The sequence below is a fragment of the Carcharhinus amblyrhynchos genome, chromosome 19 (assembly GCF_965287045.1).
Source record: "Carcharhinus amblyrhynchos chromosome 19, sCarAmb.v2.hapA, whole genome shotgun sequence".
Lineage (NCBI taxonomy): Eukaryota > Metazoa > Chordata > Chondrichthyes > Carcharhiniformes > Carcharhinidae > Carcharhinus > Carcharhinus amblyrhynchos.
The window spans coordinates 16,192,954-16,218,803 of NC_137342.1; the positions used below are offsets into that span (position 1 = coordinate 16,192,954).

The following is a 25,850-nucleotide window of genomic DNA, read 5'->3' on the forward strand; positions in this document are numbered from 1 at the left end:
GATTGCAGTTGTTCTCCTTGGAGCAAACAAGACTGAGGTGTGGCATGATTGTGATGTGTAAACCTGTGAGGGGCATAGATAGAGTAAACACAGTAAGAAGTCTCACAACACCAGGTTAAAGTCCAACAGATTTATTTGGTAGCAAAAGCCACTAGCTTTCAGTGCACTGCACCTTCATGCACTCACTTCAGTGAGTGGGATTTCTGTTCACAAACAGGGCATATAAAGACACAGACTCAATTTACAAAATAATGGTTGGAATGTGAGTCTTTACAGGTAATCAAGTCTTAAAGGTACAGACAATATGAGTGGAGAGAGGGTTAAGCACAGGTTAAAGAGATGTGTATTGTCTCCTGCCAGGACAGTTATGAGATTTTGCAAGTTCAGGCAAGTCATGGGGGTTACACAGAGTGTGACATAAACCCAAGATCCCGGTTGAGGCCATCTTCGTGTGTGTGGAGCTTGGCTATCAGTCTCTGCTAAGTGAATCTGCGTTGTTGTGTGTTGTGAAGGCCACCTTGAAGAACGCTTACCCAAAGATCAGAGGCCAAATGCTTGTGACTGCTGAAGTGTTCCCCAACAGGAAGAGAAACTCTTGCCTGGTGATTGTCGAGCAGTGTTCATTCCTCTGTTGTCCTAGCATCTGCATGGTCTCCCCAATGTACCATGCCTCGGGACATCATTTCCTGCAGCATATCAGGTAGACAACGTTAGCTGAGTTGCAAGAGTATGTACTGTATACCTGGTGGATGATGTTCTCATGTGATATGATGGCATTCGTGTTGATGATCTAGCACATCTTGCAGAGGTTGCTGTGGCAGGGTTGTGTGGTACCATGGTCACAGTTCTCCTGAAGGCTGGGTAGTTTGCAGTGGACAATAGCCTGTTTGAGGTTGTGCGGTTGTTTGAAGGCAAGAAGTGGGGGTGTGGGGCTGGCCTTGGCGAGATGTTCGTCTTCATCAATAACATGTTGAAGGCTCCAGAGAAGACTATCTATGTGGAGTTTACATATTCTCCACATGTCTGAGTGGGTTTCCTCCGGGTGGCTCAGGTTTCCTCCCACAATCCAAAGCTGAGTGGGTTAGGTTGATTGACCATGCTAAATTACCCCCTAGAGTCAGGGGGATTAGCAGGGTAAATGTTTGGAATTACGGGGATACGACCTGGGTGGGATTGTTGTCGGTGCAGGATCAGTAGGTCAAATGGCCTCCTTCTGCACTGCAGACTCTATGGGCCTAATTTTACCATTGCATTGCACCCGTTTTTGGTGCTAAAACTTTGTAAAATCGGGCATGAGACGAATAGAGCGATCTGCGCCCGCACCGATTCCCCTTTTACCAAGGCCCGAAAATGGACGCGATTGGGACTGCTACTGAAATGGGTGCGATGTCAATTTAAATGCATTTGTATGCAAAAAAGTGGCCTGGGAGCAATGTGGCAGGAGAATGTTTTTCAAATTTTTTTCACTGCACTTGCACAGTTAAAGGCACCAATCAGAGTTGCAGCGTTTTGGTTCCATAAGCCCCACCCACAGCACGATTCAGATTTGTGACTTTTTTGTTCAGGCTGAGTGTGTATGGGGGCACCTGAGAGCGGGTTTACAAGTGGGATCTCAATCATGCCCAGGTTCAGCACTGAGAATCAAAATGGTAAAATCGGGCCCTTTGATTCTATGATCATCAACCTGCAACATTGGGCAGGATTTTGCCAAAACCTATAAAACCCTGACATTCATCAGAAGTGTGTATTGGCAACAGACATGGGTGATTGACGGAACTCCCCCGACAGTTTTATGGATGGCAGCTCATTGTGTCATGATGTAGAGATGCCGGCATTGTGGCTGAATGAGACGTCTCATTGTGTCACCAGGAGCCATGCGGTCAGGCTGGCTGCACAGCACAAAGTGCTGAGTGCTACCAGAGAACATAGCCACTGTAGGGAAAGGCATGTTTCCTGCAGCCTCCAGCAGTACAGGCCAACAAGGTTTTTGAATAATAACAAATCTATTGATGGTAGAGGGGGCAACCTTCTGAGGAAATTACTGGCGCATAAGGGCTGCCTTCCCCGCTTAAAAAAAAATGATCGCCTCTCAGCTGATCCTTTGGGAGACATTTAGACAATCATCTTGCCGCTCTGGAGAGCTTGATCTGCTTTCTGCAAGATGCCAGTGACGTGGTAAAACAGCCTTTAATAGGACTTCTGCAAAGTCAAGTGACCTCCCTGGAGAGAAACCTATCCGTTTCCATCAGTGAAATGCCCTGACTGCATGACATAGTCAGGGAGTCTCTTGCCATGGTTCCTTGCAATCTTACCTGCACCCTACTGCCTCATTCCTGTAGCACGCAGGGCTGATAAAATTCTCACCATCTCGCTCTCTCCGCAGGTGCCACCTGGCCTGCCGAGTATTTCCAGCATTTTCAGGATTTGTTCTGAATCTCCAGCATCCGCAACATCTTGCTTTTGTTATAGTTAACAATGTCCAAATTTACAATGTTGGAGACGTGATAGGCTGCTTGCTCATTCGGGATGGTTCGAATAAAACCGTGTTTTAAATCTTGCAGCTAACAGTTGATGGAAATGAAATGGAAATTCCCTACGCAGCAGGTGAAATAAGTGTCACGCAACAGAACTCCAGATCTTTGCGTATTTATTTCAGTGAGATTAAAACAACAATCACTGCTAGCCTTCACGACTTTAGAATCATGGTGGCTGGAAGGTTTTTCTTCAATAATACACAAGGACAGTGTGGTATGTGATTTCACAAATTCTGAATACATTGCTTGCCATATTTATGTTCCATTGCAGTGTAAAGTTGCTGCTGATTTGATGTTAGTCATGCAATTAGGACAAATGTTTCACATTTTTTTTCCCTCTTTCTCAGGTACTTGCACAAATGCTCCCACTGATGATTGCATGAGACCAGATGGCAAAATAGAAAGCTCCAACTGTTGTCACAAAACAGCATTGGACTGGAAGGTTAATGACCCCAGCAAGCCGTATTGTAAGTCAGCTCCTCAGAACGAGACCTGTACACCATCTCCAACTCCTCCACCTTGTGACATGCCACCAGTGTGCGAGATCCTTTCAGGGCCGTAAGTAAAACTTTAAATTATAACTTGATACATTTCAAAGATAGTTTTCAAATGTCTATGGGCTGATTTTCCTTCTGGCGCTGCTCTCTGAGGTGGGGAGCATTTCCAGGTCGTGACACCCTTGTTGGTGCCTGATAGGACATTTAATGCACGGGCCAGTCGGTGGCCTTGGTGAATGCTGACCACTCATGTAGGCGCACGAGGTAAGAGGGAATATAGGAGCCCCTCCAGCACAGAGATATTGGTAGACAGGAGAGAATGTGGGCACTTCGAGATGGACGAACTTACTGAAAAGCCTCATAACTCTTTAACGTACAAAAACGCCACAGCTTCCAGACTTGAGTTGTGCAGGGGCATCCCCTCCACCAGGTGATCACAGCTGTGGCCCTATGGTTATTGTGAGCGTGAGGGACTGTGTTTCCAAACTGGACAGATTCTCCCTCTCTGCTCCCAACTCCTAGTTTGTTGCTCTCGGGAGGAGGGGTGCGGCACCTGAAATTCTCAGCCATATTTCAACTGACGGACTTGCATGTCAACTGGAAAATTCTAGATGGTGCCTGGGAACTGGAATTAATTGGCCTAGCAGACTACCCACTGTTTGTGGGCAGGCAGCCATCACCAATCCCTACCCCACTCCAAGCCTGAATGAAACGGCCTGGTGGCAGATGGGAGGGAGCCCAGTGTGCTTGCTGGCAGAAATAAACCATGGAGTCACCCACATCTGGTCCCACCTCGTCATGATGTGAAGATGCCGTTGTTGGACTGGGGTGGGCACAGTAAGACGTCTCACAACACCAGGTTAACGTCCAACAGGTTTATTTGGTAGCACGAGCTTTCGGAGTGTCGCCCTTTCTTCAGTTGAATGAGGAGCTGTGCTCACAAACGGGGCATATACAGACACAAACTCAATTTACAAGATAATGGTGGGAATGCAATTCTTTACAGGTAATCAAGTCTTAAAGGTACTGACAATTTGAGTGGAGAGAGGGTTAAGCACAGTTAAAAAGATGTGTATTGTCTCCAACCAGGACAATTAGTGAGATTTTGCAAGCCCAGGCAAGCCATGGAGGTTACAGATAGTGTAACATGAACCCAAGATCCTGGTTGACGCCATCCTCATGTGTGCAGAACTTGTCAGGCAGTTAGAAATTTTGCACCATGTGACTAGGGAGTAATATTTGTTGAAAGGTCAGCAGGAAGTCTGGTGATTATTTATGGAGTAATGGAACATGCACATCCCATGAACATCAGTTCTCGTGACAGCTGCCCACTTGTGGAATCATTTGACAGGATTTTTTTGTTGGTTAATGCATCAGATAGAAACTTGTACCTTCATAGGTACACCTTTGTACCTTTATATTGCCCTCAGTGGTTACTTCCAATCTCACAATGCTCATTGTGTTGAAGTGCTGAGCTTTCTCCTTTGTTAACTCAATGTGTTTTAAGGTACATGATTTGATAAACTGCTGTATAAATACAAACATTATAATTGTAGAATTGGAGAGAAAAAGACAGATACTGCTGGGTTGGCTCAACAATATGCATCACATCATCAATTCTTCTCTTCCAAACCTAATGAAACATGAGACCATGCATTTCTTGCACTGCTGTAGAACTAACAGGTCACGCTCTGGAGAGTTTTCATGAGAAACTTTTTATTAACTCATTTGTCTAACTTTCTCTACTTGGAAAATCAGATATGAAGTTGGGGGGAGGGAATGGGAGGGGCTGGAGCGTTTTGGGGGGGAAATGATGAACTATCTCATTGGATGGAGAGGTTCTGCTGAATGTCAAGGCAGTAGTTATAAACTGACTCTTGCCTCTGTGTGTCAGCGTACATTATCTGTGGGTGTTCTGTACGTAATTCTTCCTGGCTTCTTCCTTTCACCTATTCAACCCTGTGTCCTGCACTTTCCGATCGGTTCCTCATCTTTAGAATGAGAAACACAGTGATAGATTCTGCAGTGATGCATTAGCTTGTGAATGCACACATCTGTAAAATGGTTAAGAAAGAGAAAAATTGATAATCCCTAAAAAATCCCTAAAAGAAATGTGGTTTTCACTCTTTTAATGTGTTGAAGTGTCAATTTAGTTAACATTTCAACTAAATAAACTGTCATTTTAGCCATCACATTGGTGCCTAGAATTAACTAAAAATGTAACTTGAAATTTAATAAGATATTGCTCACAGTCTTGTGGCTTTTTCTCAGTGATATTTGTGTTTCCTCCACAGAGCATTTGAAAAATGTGACCCAAAGGAACTTATGCGTTACAAAAAAACCTGTAGAACTGACCACTGCCTGACCAACTCTACAGAACTGGAATGTGGCAATGTTGAATCAGCTGCCATCAGCTGCAGAGAAAACACATGTGTTGACTGGAGATCTTTGACTGATGAATGCCGTGAGTATCCTGCACTGAGAAAACAGTCAAATCAAACTTTATTAAGAAAATACAGCTTTGAAACAGTCAATGGCTTATTTTAATAAATGTGAGAACTTGGGGACAATCCTGATCCCATGTGGATCTTGGGTCAGCTGGTATTAAAGGGAAAAATGGAGTAAGTTGCTTGCCCTGATTTTCAGCCTGGAGCATTTTAATGCCTGGGCCCCACCTATATGTTTCCAGAAATCATCCCCAAATAGGCAGAAAGCAGCAACTGCCTGGCTAGCTGGTTGGAGATGTTCAGTTGGAGAAGATTTGTTGATTTCAAAGGAAAGCATGTTCAGAAGCAGGTAGTCCCGGGGAGAGACTTCAGGATGGTCTTGTGAGGGAAGGTTTGAGATATGTTGGGGGCAGGATTGGGGGTGTGAGGCCAATGGTTTGGAGTCCTTCGCAGGTGAGGCTGTGACTTTTCTTGTGGATCTAGGAGTAGCATTTCTGTCCTTCCTGGCAAAAAAAGGTAAGATTTCAAATAAAAATAATTAAAATACTTCTACTCCCACCCATATATGCCTCGAAGAGCATACACACAGACTGCTAAGGTACAAAAGAAAGGATAGCTTAAGTAGATTTTAAAAGTCCAATAAAATTTCTGGTATACAAACATTGTACTTTGATGACTTGGGTAGTTTCAAACTGGGCTTGATGATATTTCTGGATTCGTGCACTGAGACCATTTCAAGATGTTGACAGATAACATATCTTTTCTCCTGGAGTCGGTAACTGTTGGGTTGATTTTTAAAATACTGCCTACACTGTGTGAATGCTCAACTAACAGCCAGGGAAGATTGTAAGATCGATGGAGAGAGAGAGAGTACTCAGTTAAAATACTTTCTTAGGCTCTCTGACTTGGAAAAAAGCAGTTTATAAAAAACAAAAACAAGGGTTAGCTGGCTCATCACATGATCCCTTCTCTCCATCTGACCAATTACCCAAACAAGGTCATAGCAAGTTGATTCCCGATTCCTGCTTTAGACATGATTAGATTATGGCTGGGAGTGTTCTTTTCTCAACCATAGCCCATTGTCCAAAGTAATTTTGTCCAATGACATGTTCCCCATTTACTTGTATATGTAGGTGAGTGTCTGAATGATTTGTGGATGGGTTGGGAAATGTGGGCTTGAATTCTCTGAACTCGCCTGTGACTGGGATTCTTCGTTCTCATTGGTAGAGGTAGTAGGTTATGCGAGACCAGAGAATTCTGGCTGTGGTTATTTGCATTCCTCCAAGTCGATTGTCTTTGATGGGTTCTTCTGAATAGCCTGGCTCACTTTTCAATGGCATTAGAATGTTTAAGATACCGTCCTGCAAACGTTTCCTCCCCTGCTCCTTCCTTAGAAGCTGATGTTTTGAGTCACTGAATCACTTTTGTTCAGTATTCTAAAACTCAACCAGTGATTTCAGCCCACTAAATAAGTGAGGCCATTGCTAATATATGGCATGACTTTCTAACAATACCCCACCTCAAGCTTCACTTTCCCACTGCTGATCGTGATGTCGGACGTAGAAATGACAATGCCAGTGTCTCCTGTGGTGTCTGCAGATTGGCAGGGTGAACATAGAGTTGGTGTCTCCCTCCTGCAGGAAGACTTGAAAAGGATAACCATGTACCTGGACAAGACATGCAATCAATTATTGGCTTCTCCTTCCTCCCTCCTCCTGACTAATCTTTGCTCTGTCCATCTACTTAAATCCATGTGAGGAGACCAAAATTTGTTTCTGTGGGCACAATCTTACCAAAAGAATGGCAGTGTTGGTTCCAGCTAGAAAAATGACATGTTTCTCTCCAGATCTTATGACACTCTATCAAAAAAAGGGTGTGCTTCACACTGTTGTGTAGAGGCGCGGAGCCTAAACATACTGGAAAAGCCTGGCTGCACTGAGATCAGGGTGCCAAGTTTAAAGGGCACCCCAATTAGAGGAAAAAGTAACCTCCCTTTCACCTCACTACAGAGGTCTCAGGGATTCCTCCCTCTCCCTGCAACCAGAGCCAGCATTCACCCCTTCCTGCAATCACCCCACGCCCTCTCTCCCTTGCAATCAGAGCTGGCATTCACTGCCACCCCCACTCTCCCCCACCCTGTCCCCCCCACCACCATCCTCCTCCCATCTATGACTAGAGCCAACATTCACCACTCTCTCTCTCTCTCTCACTCATGATTAGACCCAGCACCCCAACTCCTCCCCCAAACAGTCACAGCCAACAGACCCCACCCCACATAGCCAGTGATGGCACCCTCCCCCCTCCCCCCTTCCCCCTTCCCATCTAATATTGGACCTATCCTCCCCCAAGCCCACTGCTGATCGTGATGTCGGATGTAGAAATGACAACGCCAGTGTCTTCTGTGGTGTCTGCAGATGGGCAGGGTGAACATAGAGTTGGTGTCTCCCTCCTGCAGGAAGACTTGAAGAGGATAAACATGTACCTGGACAAGACATGCAACCCCAAGCAGTCAGTGCTGGCACACCTCTCACCACCCCCCCCACCCCCATACAGTCAATGATGGCACCCCATTGTCTCACACATTGGAGCTCCTATTTTCGCTGCCCCCACCCCACCACCACAAATAAATGATTCATCCCCTACCCCCCCATGAGGCTCCCACTAGGGTCTGCCCCTGACATTGCCCCTAGCATAGGTTGCCAATTGCCAAGGCACTGCCTGACCACATCCCTCTCTCCTGGGAAATCTCCACAACAGGTTCACAGCTGAGTGAAACTGCTGTAGATTGTGCAAATGTGACGTCACTTTAACAAAGTTAGCACCGTTTGGGCTCCATATACAGTGAGGAGGATAGTTAATAGTATGTTAATGCATTCAAATGTATTAAAATCAGGTTCACGCCAGTTGTGGTTTCGCTAGATCTTGAGCCCCCGCTACCATTCCCATGGACGGCGAGCACGGGCTCAAGGTCGCCCTCTTTGGTTCTATTTCACGTGCCCAAAATGTTTTATTCTGTTTCACTCCCAAACTTCTTAAACAAAACTTGCTTTCTCTGTAATAGACCTAAAGATAAAACCAAAATATTGCGGATGCTGGAATCTGAATTAAAAACAGAAAATGCTGAAAAATCTCAGGAGGTCTGACAACATCTGTGGGGGAGAGAATAGAGCCAATGTTTCGAGTCAGGATGACTCTTCATCAGAGCTAAAGAACATATTACAGTCAAAGAACTAAAAAAAAACTGCATGAGCATATTTTAGAACATTCTCTGGTAGAAAATACAACTAACCTCAATTTCAAAGTTTAGAAATGCCAGTGGGTGTGTGTGCTAATGTTTGTACCAGGGTACTGGCATTACTAGTTTTAAAATTAGGTCATGATTTCTTTAATTTCTGATGGTTTTTCTGAATGCTTACTTATTTTTAAATCACTTTGAATAGCTTTTGAATGCAACGTAGGATTCGTATATAAGCCTTGTGAAAAGAAGAGAGATGATTATTGTGTAAACAAGTAAGTATGATATAGTTTCCTTTATATAGTTTCAGTTTGACCCTGTTTTGTATGTTATCTAATGCTTATGATAAATGCTTAGCATCAAAAGTACCTTTCCCCTCACCAGTCTGTCCACAACAAGCAAACAAAGCTGGAATTGTCCAACTTGTGCTGCTGCCCACAGAGCTTTGTGTATGAGAATCACATATCATCCTACACGGCCTGGAGTTACAGTCCATGTCGTCTGGAGCTCATGAAGAAATAAAGAGATTGAGTGGACTAAGCCTTCATATCCCAGAGTTTGGGAGAACGAGACGTGATGTCATTGAAATATGAAATCCTAAGAGTAGATGTTAGGGGGATATTTTCTCCGGTTGGTCAGCCTAAAAGAAGGTTATCTTGGATTGCAACAGTATCTTGATCAATTGGGCCAGTGGACTGATGAATGGCAGATGGAGTTTAATTTAAATAAATGTGAGGTGATGCATTTTGGTTGATTGAACCGGGGCAGGTCTTATTCAGTAATGGTAGGGTGTTGCGGAGAGTTACAGAACAAAGAGATCTCAGAGTATAGGTTCATAGCTGCTTGTAAGTGGAGTCACAGGTGGACAGGGTGGTAAAAAAGGCATTCAGCATTCTTGGTTTCATTGGTGAGAGCATTGAATACAGGTGTTGAAGTTGTATAAGACATTGGTAAGGCTGCCCTTGAAATACTGTGTACAGCTCTGGTCACCCTATTATAGAAAGGATACTATTAAACTAGAAAGAGTTAAAAAAAAAATTACTAGGATGCTACCGGGACTTGATGGTTTGAGTTGTAAGGAGAGGCTTGATAAACTGGGACTTCTTTCTCTGGAGCGTAGAAGGCTGACGGGTGATCTTATAGAGGTCTATAAAATAATGAGGGGCATAAATCAGCTAGAAAGTTAATATCTTTCCCAAAGGTAAGGGAGTCTAAAACCAGAGGACATAGGTTTAAGGTGAGAGGAGAGAGATTCATAAGGATCCAGAGGAGCAATTTTTTCACACAAACGTTTGTGGTGTCTGGAAGAACCTGCCAGAGATAGTAGTAAAGGCGGGCACAGTTTTGTCTTTTAAAAAGCGTTTAGACAGTTACATGGGTAAGATAAGTATAGAGGGATATGGGCCAAAGGTGGGCAATTGGGACTAGCTTAGGGGTTTTAAAAGAAAGGGTGGCATGGACAAGTTGGGCCAAAGGGCCTGTTTCCATGCTGTAAACCTCTATGAATCTATGACTATATGAAAAAAAAGGGTAAAAGATCTAATGGCACCATCTCGAAGAAGAGCAGGGAGTCATCACAGTCTCTCTCTCTCTCTCTCTCTATATGTATATATATTCCTCAATCAACCTCACAAAAACAGATTATGTGATCAGCATCAATTGCTGTGCGCAAATAGGCTACTGCATTTTCTAAACTGCAAGTGATTACACTTCAAATGCACTCCTTTGAATAAAGCTCTTTGAAATTTCTGGTGGTCATGAAAAGCTCTATATATGTATATATATATACATATACACAAGTTTTAGATTTTTTGTGGACACAGTTTGAGAAGAAAGGATTAACCATTTAGGGCTGAGATGAAATCACCATAGGAGACCTTCAGGGTAATGGCATCATCAGCTGCTTCATCAATGACCTTCCCTCCATCATGATGATTGCACAATGTTTAACACCATTCATAGCCGGTCAGATACCAAAGAAGTCCATATTCAAATTCAGTAAGACCTGAAAAATATCCTGGCTTGGGCTGAGGAGGGCAAATAACATTACTGGATTCAGTTCATTTAAAATTAGGTTATGATTTCTTTAATTTCTGATGGTTTTCATGACTGCTCAGAAGGTTCATCAATAACCTTTCTTCCATCATAGGATCAGAAGCGGCAATGTTCACTGATGATTGTGTAATACTCAGTTCCATTTGCAGCTTCTCAGAAAATAAAGTTGTCTCTGCCTGTTTGCAGTAAGACCAGAACAAAATTCACTCTCAGGCTGATAAATGGCAAGTAACTTCTGCTCCACAAGTGTCCAGCAATGAGTGTGAGCATCAAGAAGACATGATACAACCTTGCTTAACATTCAGCAGCCTTGCCATTATCAAATGCCTGGCATCAGCATCCAGGATAAAAGAAGAGTTGTTACTGTTGACCAAAAATTGAATTGGATCAGGAAGATAAATAATGTGCTTGTAAAAAATGGCCAGAGCCTTGGTTTTGTAAGGTGTAGCGTTACTTGCAGGCTCTAAAACTTCTTCATTGTCTACAAGATTCAAGTCAAGAGTGTGATGAAATACCACTATTTGCCTGCATGTGTCAATCTCCATAAACACTGAAGAGGTTTGTCACCATGCAAGATAAAGCAGCTTTCTTGATTGGCACTTTAAACATTCACTTCCTCCATCATTGGCATGGAAAGGTACCATCTACAAGATGCACTGCAGAAACACTCCTCATCGACAGTGATTTCTGAACCCACTACTTCTACCACCTACAGGAACAGGCAGAAGGTTTATAGGACCATCAAGCCACTTACCTGACTTGGAACTATAATGCCACTCCTTCATCTTTACTGTGTCAAAATGCTGGAAATTTATCCCCAACACTATGGATGTACCTACAATACCCAGTGGTTCAAGAATGCCATTCACCACCACCTTCTCATGGGTCATAAATAATGGACATTAATGAGTCTACATCCCTTGAATGAATAAGCAAAAAAAAAGCAACTCATTAGATTAAAACTAAAGAAACATAATCACTGTTTAATACCAATTCTTCCAAATCCCAAACAATCAAACCAAGTGTGCAATTTAATTCGGATATTAGTTCATTAAAAAAGTATGTTACAAGCAATGATTGACAACCATATTTTATTGCATCCCAGTTTAATTTTTCAAATTTTAATATTAACATATTAACATTTTAATTTAGGCTTGAATTCCCTCAGTCTTTCCTCAATAATCTGGTTGTAACTCCCGACTGCATTGGGTCCCCACCATTCCTGAGAATTCCTGGTCAAACTTGTGGGAACCGGAACCCCCATCACTTTTTTACAGGCCCAATGACAGCAAGAATGGGACATGAGAAACTTGCTGCCATCTTCCACTAATAGAAGTCAGGCCAATTCTGGATTTTCCAACTACATTGGGCAGGCAGATGCCAGATACGTGTCTGAAGTAACCCTCTAGTCCCATGCTTTCCCATCAGACTCACAAAATGTGGCAGGGTCAGTGCTGGAGCATTACTGCTGGGTTAAGTCCTGAAGACATGTGTGGCCATTATTGGGTACTCTTTAGAATACTAACAGCAGCATTCTCATTTTCAGTACGGTGATGCAGGGGACGAATTACTCCTCCTATGAAGAAGGCTGTTTTTGCCCAGCTGGAAAGAAGTTATCTGAAGACAAAACCACATGTGTTTCTACATGTAAGTTTGTTTACCTTCACTCAATATGCAAACCAATTGATAGTTTTGTAGTCAGTCAGATGAAAATAGGAATTCATGAATAGCTTTGATCATTGTATCACATAACATCATGGAACTGATGAAGCTTTTCCTTTTTCATCAGGTTGTCTGGACAATAACGGAACACGAAGAAGGGTAAGTGATTCGGAATTTGATGTTTCCTTTATGCAGAATAGGTTTGTAAATAGTTATTTATTAATTGTGGCACACTTGTCATATTAGAGAATGGAATTGTTTCATCATTCCAAGGCTTTCATTTGAATAGTGGCATTGAAGAGTTTTGATTGGTTATGGGGATTTATTTGGAGAAGAGGCTCAAAGTGAACACCTGCCTTTTGGAATTGTGTTGTTTTATTACACTTAAACAGTGTCATCTTCTGTTAACATGTAATATGTTGTATCTAATATGTTACAGTGCATCCAATATGTCAAATAAATTAAGTGCAGCAGTAGCCTTGATTTTTCAAAATGTAAGAATTTGGTTGAGAGTTAATGCATTAACAATTCATTGAAGTGATGATGTTCTATGCTGCTTCTTGAAGTATCATTATTGCCCATATTATTTTTGAAAGAAAAAAGAAATGCTGGTGAAGTTAGTCTTCTTGCACTCATCAGAGCAGATATAAAAACACTGGGGGCGATCTTACCTTCTTGTCCTGCCTATTGATTGGTGGAATGAGCTGGCAAGATCTCGAGAGAGACAGAAAAATCGGGTTTGTGTCCGATATCTAGCCTCTCACGATCTTACTGGGCCTGAATATCCAGTGAGATCAGCCTCACGCAGTCATCGGGGTTCTCAACTTTGCAACATTTTGTTTGTGGCAAACACCCCTTGTGTTGCCACTGCAAACTAGCAGCATGAAACAGTAGATTCACTTGTTGCTCAAATTTTTGAGATGCTTTACCTCCAGGGTAATTTGAGGTAAACTGACCACTTTTTAGGTCTCAGGGCCAGCAAGCAATGTTCACATGAGGGAACATTCTCGCTCAGGATGGCTTTGATGTGCCCTATTTTAGCATCAAGCTTACATATTGAACAAATGGATCAGGCCCTGTTCACAAGATTTCTGCTAAGTCCAATCCTGTAGCGAGTGAAGCCATACAAATCCCAATATGTATATTGACCATTGAAGTAAGTTTGTGGCTGGCCTGAGGGATAATACTAACCTGATCAGATCATTGAATCATCCCAGAACATTGTGGGAAGCTAGGGAGGAAATTGCTGGTCCCTAGCCAAGATATTTGAATCATCGATAGTCACAGGTGATGTGCCTGAACACTGGAGAGCGGTAAATGTTGTGCCTTTGTTTAAGAAGGGCTGCAGGGAAAAGCCTGGGAACTACAGGCCAGTGTGCTTCATATCTGTGGTGGGTAAATTGTTGGAAGGTATGTTGAGAGACAGGATCTACAGGCACGCAAGGACTGATTAGGGACAGTCAGCATGGCTTGTCCACTGACAGGTCGCTGCCATCAAGCCAAAAAGATCTTCTCCCTATCACACAAATAAGTCATCTGGGGTATGTATTTCAGTGTCTCTGTGATGTCAGGTAATAAGCTGTACATCCCAATGACTGTGTTAGGGTGCTGGACCAGAATCCCAAATTACATTTGGAAGATGGAATCCAACAATTTTTCTGTTGTGGCATAAATATGAGGATAAGATGCTTTACTCCAGGAGTAATTCCACTGACAAATTAGAGGTCCTTTGTAGGAAAACAAATTTTATTTAATAACATTGTTTAAATATTACTCGAACAAATTAAGTAGCTTAACTATTGAAAGTTGAACATTATTTACAATTGAAGGGAAGAACTTTACTTTCTAGCTTATGTCTATTTCAGTTCCAAATAAACAACATTCCTCTTAGAGATGCAAGTGCCACTTTAATACAGTTAGCAACCATAAGTGTACTTGTTATAAATGGTATCAGCAGTCCTAAAGTTTTCAGAGATTTTGTGGGGAGAGAGAGAGATCACAGGACAGCCTATACATGCTTCTGACTTTAACAGAGCAGCCACTCCAACTGTAAAACACCTTTTTCTCTATATAGACCCAGTTCTTTATATTATCAGATGACCCTGTCAATCAACCTCCTAAGAGTATATTTCAAAATAAGAAAAAGCCCATCTGCTCTATAAAAGTAACAAATTACTAGCTGAAGTGAATAACTAACATGCTTTTACATCCTGGAGTAAAGTGTTTTCTGAACACGCTGGTTGCATGCAGAAAACATTGGAAGTTTAAACATTCCTTGTAAACAAGAAAAAATATATATTTATATAGATCATGTGTGTATCATCACAACTGGCAGAACAAATCAAACCAGCACTCCCCTTCAGTTGTTCACAATAAGCAGAGTACTGACCATACTCAAACAACACATGCTTGTAAAACTCTGAACATGATGTCTAACTTGTGATTCTGCAATTGGAAAGCATTTGCTGAACAATCCTGAGTGTGCTAACAATTCATAATTATTAGTTGGGCTCACAGTGTGACTTAAAGTAAAGTTTATTTATTAGTCACATTTTTATTTATTAAGCTTGCATTAACACTGCAATGAAGTTATTGTGAAAATAACTCGTCGCCACACTGAGTACACTAAGGGACAATTTAGCATGGCCAGTCCACCTAATCAGCACATTTTTTGGATTGTGGGAGGAAATCCACACAGACACAGGGAGAATGTGCAAACTCCACACAGACACTGACCTAAGCCAGGAATTGAACCCGGGTCCCTGGCGCTGCGAGGTAGCAGGTCTAACCACTATGCCATGAAGTTACGTATAGCCTTCTGCAGAGACATGTCCTCAGCAGGCAAAATTAATATGTCCAAACATTATACCTCAGAGCCAACTTGCCAGCCAATCAGCACCCTTTTCTTGTGCAGTATAAAATACTGTTTCCTTTTAAATCTGGCATTTTTGCACTCCTGGTGAGTGCAAAACAGAAATCTTTGACAGAATGTCTCTTTTTGCACCCAAACTCAAGTTCTGTACTACCAATCAACTAGTTGCCTAGATTGGCAATATTTTGAAACCCCCAGGTTTGTTGAGAAGATGTATCACTTGATGGGAGGATTTAGGGTAATTTGGAAACTTGCTTGTTGCAGGTGGGAAGTCTGGATCTCGGTACTTTAATATTTCACATGTGGCAGTTTTCAAGTTTCTAGGTTTAACCACAATAAAAAAAATAGACAAATATGAAAATGAAATTATATTTAGCTTCCAGCAGCAATGTAATTTTTGACAACCGAAAAGCATAGTGGCAGAGTAGAATTTGTGTGCTTTTCTTTGTAACTTCTAACATAAGAACATAAGAAATAGGAGCAGGAGTAGGCCATCTAGCCCTTTGAGCCTGCCTTGCCATTCAACAAAATCATGGCTGATCTGAAGTGGATCAGTTCCACTTACCCACCTGCTCCCCATAATCCTTAATTCCCTTAACGATCAGAAATCTATCTACCTGTGACTTAAACATATTCAACAAGGTAGCCTCCACCACTTCAATGGGCAGAGAATTCTAGAGATTCACCACCCTCTGAGAGAAGAAGTTCCTCCTCAACTCTGTTCTAAATTGCACCCCCCCCCACCCCCCACTTATTTTGAGGCTGTGCCTTCCAGTTCTGGTTTACTTTCTAAGTGGAAAGAATCTCTCTACCTCTACCCTATCTAGTCCCTTCATTATCTTGTAAGTCTCCACAAGATCCCCCCCTCAGCCTTCTAAACTCCAACGAGTACAGGCCCAGTCTATTCAATCTCTCCTCATAAGCTAACCCCCTCACCTCTGCTATCAGCCTGGTAAACCTTCTCTGTACTTCCCTCCAAGGCCAATATATCCTTTCGCAAATAAGGGGACCAAAACTGCACTCCAGTTGCAGCCTCACCAGTGCCTTGTACAGTTGCAGCAAGACGTCCCTGCTTTTATATTCTATCCTCCTTGTGATAAAGGCCAACATTCCATTCGCCTTCTTGATCACCTGCTGCACCTGCAGACTGAGTTTTTGCAATTCATGCACAAGGACCCCCAGATCCCTCTGTACAGTAGTATGCTGCAACTTTTCACCATTTAAATAATATCCCATCCTACAATTATTTCTTCCAAAGTGGGTAACTTCACATTTGCTAATGTTATACCCCATCTGCCAGGTCCTCGCCCACTCACTCAGCCTATCCAAATCTCTCCGCAGACTTTCCGCATCCTCCACGCAATTCGCTTTTCCACTCAGCTTCGTGTTATCAGCAAATTTTGTTACCCTACATTCAGCCCCCTCCTCCAGATCGTCTATGTATATGGTAAACAGTTGAGGTCCCAGCACCAATCCCTGCGGAATGCCCCTAGTCACCAACTGCCAACCAGAAAAGCATCCATTGATTCCAACACTCTGCTTCCTGTCAGATGGCCAATCCTCAATCCATGCTAACACTTTATCCCCAACTCCGTGTACCCTAACCTCCTGCAACCATCTTTTGTGAAGCACCTTATTGAACACCTTCTGGAAATCTAAAAACACCACATCCACCAGTTCCCCTCTGTCTACCGCACTAGTCACATCTTCATAAAAATCCAGTAAATTCGTCAAGCACGACTTCCCCTTCATGAATCCGTGCTGCGTCTGCTTGATTGAACCATTCTTTTCTAGATGTCCTGCTATTTCTTCTTTAATATGGACTCTAGCATTTTCCCAACTACGGACTACCTTAACTACCTTCTACCTTAACTTCAACAGAATCCTCAGCTAAATTGTGTAAAAGGCTACTTGAATCATTTCCGCAGGGATTCACTGCTTTCCAGTGCTATAACCCCTGCAGAAATTTCAGGCAGACATTTCTATTCAATCATAGTTTTAACTCTGCTTTACAACTTTGAGGTTAATCAATCCTTTTTTTTCCTAAAGAGTTGTTCATGTTTGTTTGATGTGCAACCAGGATATTCTTCCTGGAAATTCACCTACCTTCTTGATAAACCTTATAGCCACCATGTCTGATGACAGCAGACATTCCAAATGGTAAACATGGGACCAGGATCCTGACCTGGAACTCTAAAGAGTTTTAACGCATATAGAAACTCTTCTGCACATAGTTCCCTGAGAAAATCGTCCAGTCTCTTCAGTGGGTGGGTGCTTAAGGTGCACCTCTAGTGGCAAGCGTGTGGAACTGAAGGAATCCATCCCTGAACTTGTAAATAAAGCAGAAAATGCTGGAAAATCTCAGCAACTCTGACAGCATCTGTGGAGAGAGAATAGAGCCAACGTTTCAAGTCTGGATGACTGTTTGTCCAAGCTCTATTATATTAAATAAGTATATTGAGATTATTTATTATGTTGATTATGAAAACCCTACAAATTTCCCCTTAATGGTGACATTAAATTATTTGCTTTATTGGCTTTGGAAGCATCAGTTGCATTTCCTTTTTTCATTGTGTTGCATTTGTCATTCCTAGGAAAATGAAATTTGGGATCATCCCAGCAATGGCTGTATTACCTACAAATGTACTTCCTCTGGTGTCACAACACAGGAACGGACTTGTGGCTATCAGCCTGTTTGCGAAGAGGTTTGTACAGTATTTTGATCACCTTTACCAGATGTTCCTTCATTTTGAAGAATCCTAATCAAGTACAGATAAAGTAGTTAGATTAAACTGGCATTGTTCAGAGGATATGACTACAGGCATCAATACATGATGGAAGAAATTATATTGTGAAATAATTTTAACTGCAGTGAATAATCCAGCTTAAATTTTTATACTTTATTTAATTAGGAACATCTAGAATAAAATATATACAACAATATTCTATTTAACTATTTTTTTTTAACTATCATAGAATCCCAACAGTGCAGAAGAAGGCCATTTGGCCCATTGAGTCTGCACCAACCACAATCTTACCTAGGCCCTATCCCCATAACTCCACATATTTACCCTGCTAATCCCCTTGATACTAAGGTCAATTTAGCATAGCCAATCAACCTAATCCGCACATCTTTATCTGGGACTTAAGAATCTACTGATGACCGTGAAACCATTGTTGATTATGGAAAAACCCATCTGGTTCATTAATGTCATTCAGGGAAGGAAATTTGCTGTCCTTACCCAGTCTGGCCTGCATGTGACTCCAGAGCCACATGTGACTCTCCACTGCCCTCCAAAGGCAATTAGGGATGGCAAAAAATGCTGGCCAGCTGGTGATGCCCACATTCCATGAATTAGTAATTAAAAAAAACTTTGAACTGTGGGAGGAAACCAGAGCACCTACAGGAAACCCACGCAGACATGGGGAGAATGTGCAAACTCCACACAGACAGTGACTTGAGGGCAGAATTGAACCCAGCTCCCTGGCGCTGTGAGGCAGCAGTGCTAACTATTGTGCTGCCCCAAATATGGAGTTATAGAATGCATATTTTTTATGTAACCTCATATTGCTAATCTGAACCAATATCATTTGATATCCATCAAAAAACTAAAAAGAAAATTATTACTTTAACATTGCTTCCATGTCAGCATTAATATTACTGCAGGATGCTCTGCTCAACTTATGACAATATGAAATTTTGTCTTATGCTGTTGCTTCTGTAATTCAGGACAAGCTAATAATATATTCAGCAGGAAGTGTAATAGCTGCTAATGGGTATCACTGAAGTTCTTCATACAGTTTGCAGATGTTATAGTTATTACAAGTGTTAAATCTGCAGGTTATTATCATTAGCTGCTCTCACACGATGAGGTAGCACCTCTTTCTTCATCCATTATTGTTCATTTGCTTGACCTCTTTTCTAATTTGCTACTCCCTGTCTCAATCTCTCTGTGGCTCCACAGTTTCATCCCTCTTCTTTCCCTCTCCTGCAATTTTTATGTGGCTGTTACACAATTCAGTTTCTGTTTTTTTTTCTTACATCTTACAATCTCTCTGCATTCCAATTGTACATTGGTGCTGATTTTGTCTTGCCTTCTCTCCCAAACTTATTACATGGTATTAGTTAGTATACCAGGACTGCATTCTGCCTGACGTGTTTGAATCCACATATATTTCTGGGTTAACACCAGTCTTGCAAAGACGGGTGATCATCCACTACAGCAGTACTGTCTGGCTACTGTGGGACTGTCCATCTCCTCACCAAAAATAAATCTTCCATTGCATAAAAACAAAGTAAGTCACTCACCTTTCATTCAATAAGCCTCTGTGCGCACATTTATCTTTCCTCTTATCTGTATTTCTGCTCTTTCTTTCTCGTTTCTTTCTTTCTGTTAAAGAATGTATCTTGTGAAGGTAAGGGTGAGCGGATTAGGACTGTCTCAAACTCAACCAGGTATCAGAAACAGATGTCATAGAGTGGTGAAATGGTAACAACATCAGAAGACTCTGATTCTTAGAAGTGGTTTGCCAATGACTAGCTCTGTAAATAAAAAAGATGGTGATTCTCTAAAGCCTAACAGAATTTGTTTTAAACTGAATGTGTTGTTGGTGGAGGAATTTCAGAAAAATATGAGTGAGTAAATGAAAAGTTTAAGTTCTCCCTTTTTTCGTCATGCATTAAAACATATGATCATTGTATATTTTTTCAGGCACAGAAGTTATATTACTGTAGATTTGAAGAGTATGTAAATATTAACTATTTACTGTTTATTTTCTTTGTTTAGTCTGACAAAATATGGGATGACAGAAAATGCTGTTATAAATGTAGACCCCCAGGTAACTATTTTCGAACATGTTCAATTTTAGGGAAGCATTTGTGAATCCAAATTTATGAGAAATATTTCTAATTTCTAAATCAATCATTATTCACCAATCACCCATATTGCTAGATCCAAATAATTCACCCTTTGCCTACCATAGCTTCAGGCTGCAGAGAATGTTAAACAGTGTGATACAGTTAAATGAACAATGAACCTTCCTCTAACTCTACGATTCTGGGTTCATTTAACCCAGAATAAAGGAATAACAATCTCCCCTGTTTTCTGACTGTAAAGAAGAAACCTGTATTTATACAGTGGCCTTCACAATTTCAGGACTTCCTCAAGTATTTGCAACCAACACCAAAGTATTTCTGAAATGCCATATTGTAGGTGTAGTATCTTGCAAAGATGGGCAACTGCCAAGTAAATTGATGAATGAACGGTTCATTAAGGTAAGTAACTATTTACAGAGAGTGACATAAAGGCTGACGTACTCCATGAGTCCAGGCACCGAACTGGCAAGGAAAACCCACACTCAGCTCCAGGATTTGAGTGTTTCAGCCCAAATGGCTAAATGGCTCAAATGGCCCTATGGAAACTTGCCCTGTAAAGGGGAATGCTACATAGCTCTGACTTGAAGTTCCCGATTAACACATTTCAATAACAATTGAACTATTTACAGTATTATTCAACAAATGGATCTCAAACATGGCCCCTTATAAGATAAGTGGGTCTAAGGACTTCCTGGTCCTTTGGGAGTGCTGTAGTTCACTAACGGATGCTCTGGCAGTAGAGGCTTGAACTTCAATGAGTGGACTCTCGACTTGCAAAGATGTGTCAGTGCAGATAGCTTCTCCAGTTTCCACTGGAACATTACTTGGCTCTTCCTCGGGGTAGCTTGCTGAAGCATTATTTTCATCTGGAGCAATATCACTGACAGGCACACTAGGGACAAAGTGTCCCACTGGTCCTGTGTGGGATTCTCTCCTTCTCAAATGGTTCTGGGTTTCTTTTTAACCCTTTTCTCTTGGACAGCTATTTCATTTGACACTGAACCTGTTCAGGCCATGACCATTCCAGGGATCCACTTTAGACCAGTACTATAATTCTCTGCATATACCAAGTCATCTGCCTCAAATACCCTTTCTGTTTTTGTAGCGTCGTGATGCTTCATCTGTGTGTTCTGCTTTGCCTCTACCCTCCCCACCGAATTCAGGAATATCAGATCCAACTTTGTTCTAATGCATCTGCCCATTAGTAACTCAGTAGGTGCTAAATTGAGATCTAATTCTATGGGTGATCAGGAAGCGGGCCAGTTTTGTTTGTAGAGAAGCTGATGACTGTTTATACATGGTGGCTTTGAACGGCTCTCTCGGCCAGTCCATTTGAAGCAGGGTGGTAGGGTGCAGTTCAAATGTGTTGAACTCCATTGGTTCTCATGAAATGCTGGAACTCTTCACTAGTGAAAGCAGTCCTATTATCTGAGACTAGCACCTTGGCAACCCATGGATGGCGAATGTCTGTTGTAATTTCTTGACCATTGTTGATGAGGTCATGGACATCATTTCATTTATGTTCAACTATTTGGAATGTACTTCTATTATGGATAGAACATGGTGCCCGTGAATGGGCCTGTAAAATCAATGTGCAGTTGCACCTGTGGTTCAACTGGCCACTCCCAAGGATGCATTAGGGCCAGAGACAGCAATTCTTGCTGCATTTGACATTGGTCACATTGTGTGACCAAATTCTCAATGTTGGTATCCCTACAGGCCACCACACATAATTGCATGTGAGCATCTTCATCTTTGTCATCACAGGATGGGCACAATGAAACTCCTGTAATAACCACCTTTGCTCTCCTTAATACTCACAACATAACTCATCTTTTTTTATCTGAAAGAACCTTAATTGGTCAGACCTGTCATCATAATGCCAACTGTGAAAGATCATATGTTTGACTTCGATAGAATGGAGTCTTTCTGGGTCCAAAACTCGACCTGTTGCATCAACATGGGCAATGTATTGGAAATGTTTAAGGAAGAACAATTTCCTGTGGCACCAGTGTAGGCGATATTTTTGAATAGCGAAAACTGGTTTAAAGCTTTCATGCTTGAAATATCTGTGCCTGGACTATGTCGAAGAGTATACTTGTAGGCTGTTAGCAATAGAGCCCACTGTTTGACCCTCACTGAAGCTATGGGAGGAATGGACTTATCCACCTTGATAGGCCCAATAAAGGGTTATGGTCAGTGATTATTATGAAATGCTATCCATAAAGGTATTGATGGAATTTCATCAATCTGAAGGTGATAGTATATCCCTCTTCTTCGATTTGAGAGTAAGCTTTTTCAGCATCAGTCAGAGTCCATCTTAGGCAATAAAAACACTCTGATTCCATAAGGAGACATGTTGCAAAGAAGAATTATCTCTTTTGAAAGGTTAAAATGAATTAAGAAACTGGATGACTGCAAAGCTAGTTTTACCCGTTCAATGGCTTCTTTCCAATGTTCTTCCCAACACCACCTCTGGTGCTTCTTGAGCAGTGTGTGTATTGGTGCCAACACTTTAGAAGGATTAGGAGTAAATCTTCCATAAAAGCTCACAATTCCTAAAAAATATTTCAATTCCAATATATTTATGGAGGCTGATACTTCCTTAATTGTTTTTATCTTCTCCATCTTTAGGGAGCAGCCCTTTTGCAACCACTTTGAAGTACATTAATTCATGAGCTTGAAACATATATTACTTCCATTTTAGTCTCATTCTGTCCTTCTTAAGTCTCTTTAAAACTTCTTTGAGATTTGCCAGATGCTCCTGTTTGGATGCTCCTGCGACCAGCACATCATCTAGATAGACAACCACTTTCAGTAAGTCCTGTTATAAGCTTTCCATCGTGTGCTGGAAAATTGCACATGCTGATTAGATTGCGAAGGGTAACTGAGTATACTGGTGTAATCGTCTGTAGGTATTTATTGTAATATATTCTCTAGATGCCTCATCTAATTCTAATCATGTCGAGTTCAGTGTAAGTTACGCTTTCTGCTAATTTAGCATACAAATCTTCAATTCTGGTATTGGGTATCAATATGATTTTTCTGCTTCATTCATGGTTAATCTGTGTTTCCCATGTATCCTAATGGTTCTACCTGACTTAAGCATGGGCATGATGGGAACCGCCCACTCTGAAATCTGCACATGTTTGATGATGCCTAATTCTGCTAGCCACTTAAGTTCAGACTCAGCCTTCTCCCCTGTGGCATTAGGCTATTCTCATAGACTTTGATGTAGCCTCAGGATTCACTTAATTATTTCACTTCTAGGCCCTACATCTTGCCTAATTCATCTTGGAACATTTCCTGGAATATTTTTAAGACATCATGGAAATTTCCATCATTGATTTTGAAAATTTCCAGCCAATTTAATCCAATTTGGTGGTCAATCTCAGGCCATCAAACTTGATCCTTGCCCCCCCCCCCCCCCCCCCCACTATTATTAAAGGCAGTTGAGCTGAGTGATGCTGGTAGCTTTTGGACATTGTTGTTGTCCCTAAGATCCTTAAAGCTTCCCCAGTACATGTTGCAAGCCTGACCGTCATGCATCTTAGAGTTATCAATAGGAGCTGAATCCCTCTTTGTAAATGATGATTTTTATTTGCTCCAACAACTGCAGCAGAGGCACCTGTGTCCATCTGCATTCTGAGTGCCTGACCTTAACTGTCAACACAATTGTAATTAGGACCATTGTCCAACTGTTTACTTTAGAATTGTTTTTCAAGGTTATTCTCTGTGCTGTGTACTGGAGTCAGAATTGTTTTCTTCTTGGTCCCATAGACTCTGCTTAGTCTTGCAGTTGCTCTCATTGTGCCTCCCTCAATTGCAGGCAATGCATGTGGTTTCCCTGAATTTACATGTCTCCTGGGAGTAACCTCCCTCACACTGGTACCATTCTTCATAGCTCCTGGTCTGTGGACTAGATTCTCTTTACCTCTGCACTCTCTTTTGCTCTGAGCTTAGTTGCTCATTACTTCCGTGCCCTCTTTCCTAGTGATTCAAATACCAACAACTTCCTGCCAAACTTGGTGGACCTCACCTACTTGTACGCTCTACAATTCCACACCCCCCTTTTGGCATTTCTTGAAGTTGGGGGTGACTTCTAATGCCTTCTTTAAAGTAATCTCTGTCTCTGCTAATAATCGATTTTGTATAATTTTGCTGTTAACACCACAGACTAGCCTGTCTTTCAACATATCATTGAGTGCAGACTAGAACTTGCGCTGTTCAGCTATTTGTCTTCAGTGTGCCACAAACACCACTATTGACTCTCCGAGGTCTCTTGTTATCAAATTAAATTTGGATCACTATATTATCACCGATGGCTTTGGATGAAAATCTCCCTTGACTAATTCTACAAGTTCCTCAAACGTTTTGCAGCCACGGGCATCTGAAGAAGTCAGACTCCTTATCAGGTTTTAAGTTGGAGCCTGGCAGGCTGCTCATAGGATTACCTGCTGCTTCTTTACCCTGCCCCCTAATTTCATTGCCTTTAAAAATATAGTGACATATTGCACTCACTGCTTCATGTTAGGGTCAAATAGGTCTAGTTTCCCAAAAAAGGGGCATTTTGACACTCGGACTACTGAACAAGTTTGCTTCAAAGAGCTTCCACATGAGGTCTGCTTTCCCGAGTGCTTGAACGTTAGGAAGGCACTCTGATTGATCTTTGTTATCTAATGTAGTATCCTGCACATATGGGTGGCCGCCAAGTAGATTAATAAATATACAGCTTATTAAGGTAAATAATTATTTACAGTGAGTGAGATAAACGCTACTGCACTCCAAGTACTCTATGATGTCAGACTCTTAAGTGACAAGGAAAACTCATGCTCTGCTCAAGGATTCATGTGTTCTGGCCCAATTGGCTGAATGGGTCACATGACCCTCAGAGCTTACATGACACCACTGTAGGAAATGCTATCGCCAATTTGCACTTGGCATGGCCTCGCAATCTGCAATGAAACACCTGTCCCAATCATTTATTTTGGGTGCTGGTTGCAGATTAATCTTTGGCCGGGGCATTGGGAGAACCCACTTGTTATTCCTCAGTGTGGTCATGGGTTTCTCAGTTTCTGAGGGTTTATCATGTCTAAAACTCAGCTGAATTCTGCACCCTAAATTGTCCATCTTATGTAAGGTGCTGGGACACATCCATCCCTTATTTTACCTGGACGTCATCAGTATTGACTGTCCCCCAACATTATTGGCGCTCACCTTCAGCACAAAAATTCATTTTAGAATGTTAAGCTGTATTGAATTGCAGAGCCCCAAATGGCATGTTTCAGTTTCCTGTCAAGGAGTTAATACATTGTTTTGGAATGGTTTGTTTTTGTTTCATTGAGAGTTAATTATTGCATGTGCACAGACATTCTGGAGGAAATAACTAAGTTAAAATTAACTGAGTAAAGGTGAATCTTTTAAAATTTATAATCACTCAGTTCCTGAACCATCCCAGTTTTTAGCTTGTAAAATATATTCAACCATGGCTTAAGTTTTAATCTGTGTTGTTGATTTTATTAGTTCTAGTACGTACCTGCAAACTAAAACCACGGGTAGAAAATGTCACAAAAGTACTGAACAATAAAACATGTTCAAAAGAACTTAATTTGGACTATTGTGAAGGTTCTTGTCCTGGATCAGAAAAGTAAGTATTTCCTTTTATGCTTGGA

The 25,850-nt window shown here is 41.6% G+C and overlaps 1 protein-coding gene across 1 annotated transcript; it reads left to right on the forward strand.

Annotated features, from left to right (window-relative positions):
* The first annotated feature begins 2,575 nt into the window (after positions 1-2,575).
* LOC145355329 (intestinal mucin-like protein) lies at positions 2,576-25,850 on the forward strand. Its single transcript, XM_080207293.1, has 9 exons — positions 2,576-2,748; positions 2,882-3,092; positions 5,326-5,495; positions 8,919-8,988; positions 12,315-12,415; positions 12,558-12,589; positions 17,897-18,007; positions 20,090-20,141; positions 25,708-25,850. The coding sequence occupies exons 1-9, from the start codon at positions 2,583-2,585 to the stop codon at positions 25,827-25,829; spliced, it is 1,035 nt and encodes a 344-aa protein (XP_080063419.1). The 5' UTR covers positions 2,576-2,582; the 3' UTR covers positions 25,830-25,850.

Excerpts from the sequence above, each read along its gene's own strand:
- LOC145355329 (XM_080207293.1), top strand. The coding sequence starts at position 2,583 with ATGGAAATTCCCTACGCAGCAGGTGAAATAAGTGTCACGCAACAGAAC. Across the intron at positions 8,989-12,314 it reads GATGATTATTGTGTAAACAA|TACGGTGATGCAGGGGACGA; the intron begins GTAAGTATGATA and ends TCTCATTTTCAG. Across the intron at positions 12,590-17,896 it reads ATAACGGAACACGAAGAAGG|GAAAATGAAATTTGGGATCA; the intron begins GTAAGTGATTCG and ends TGTCATTCCTAG.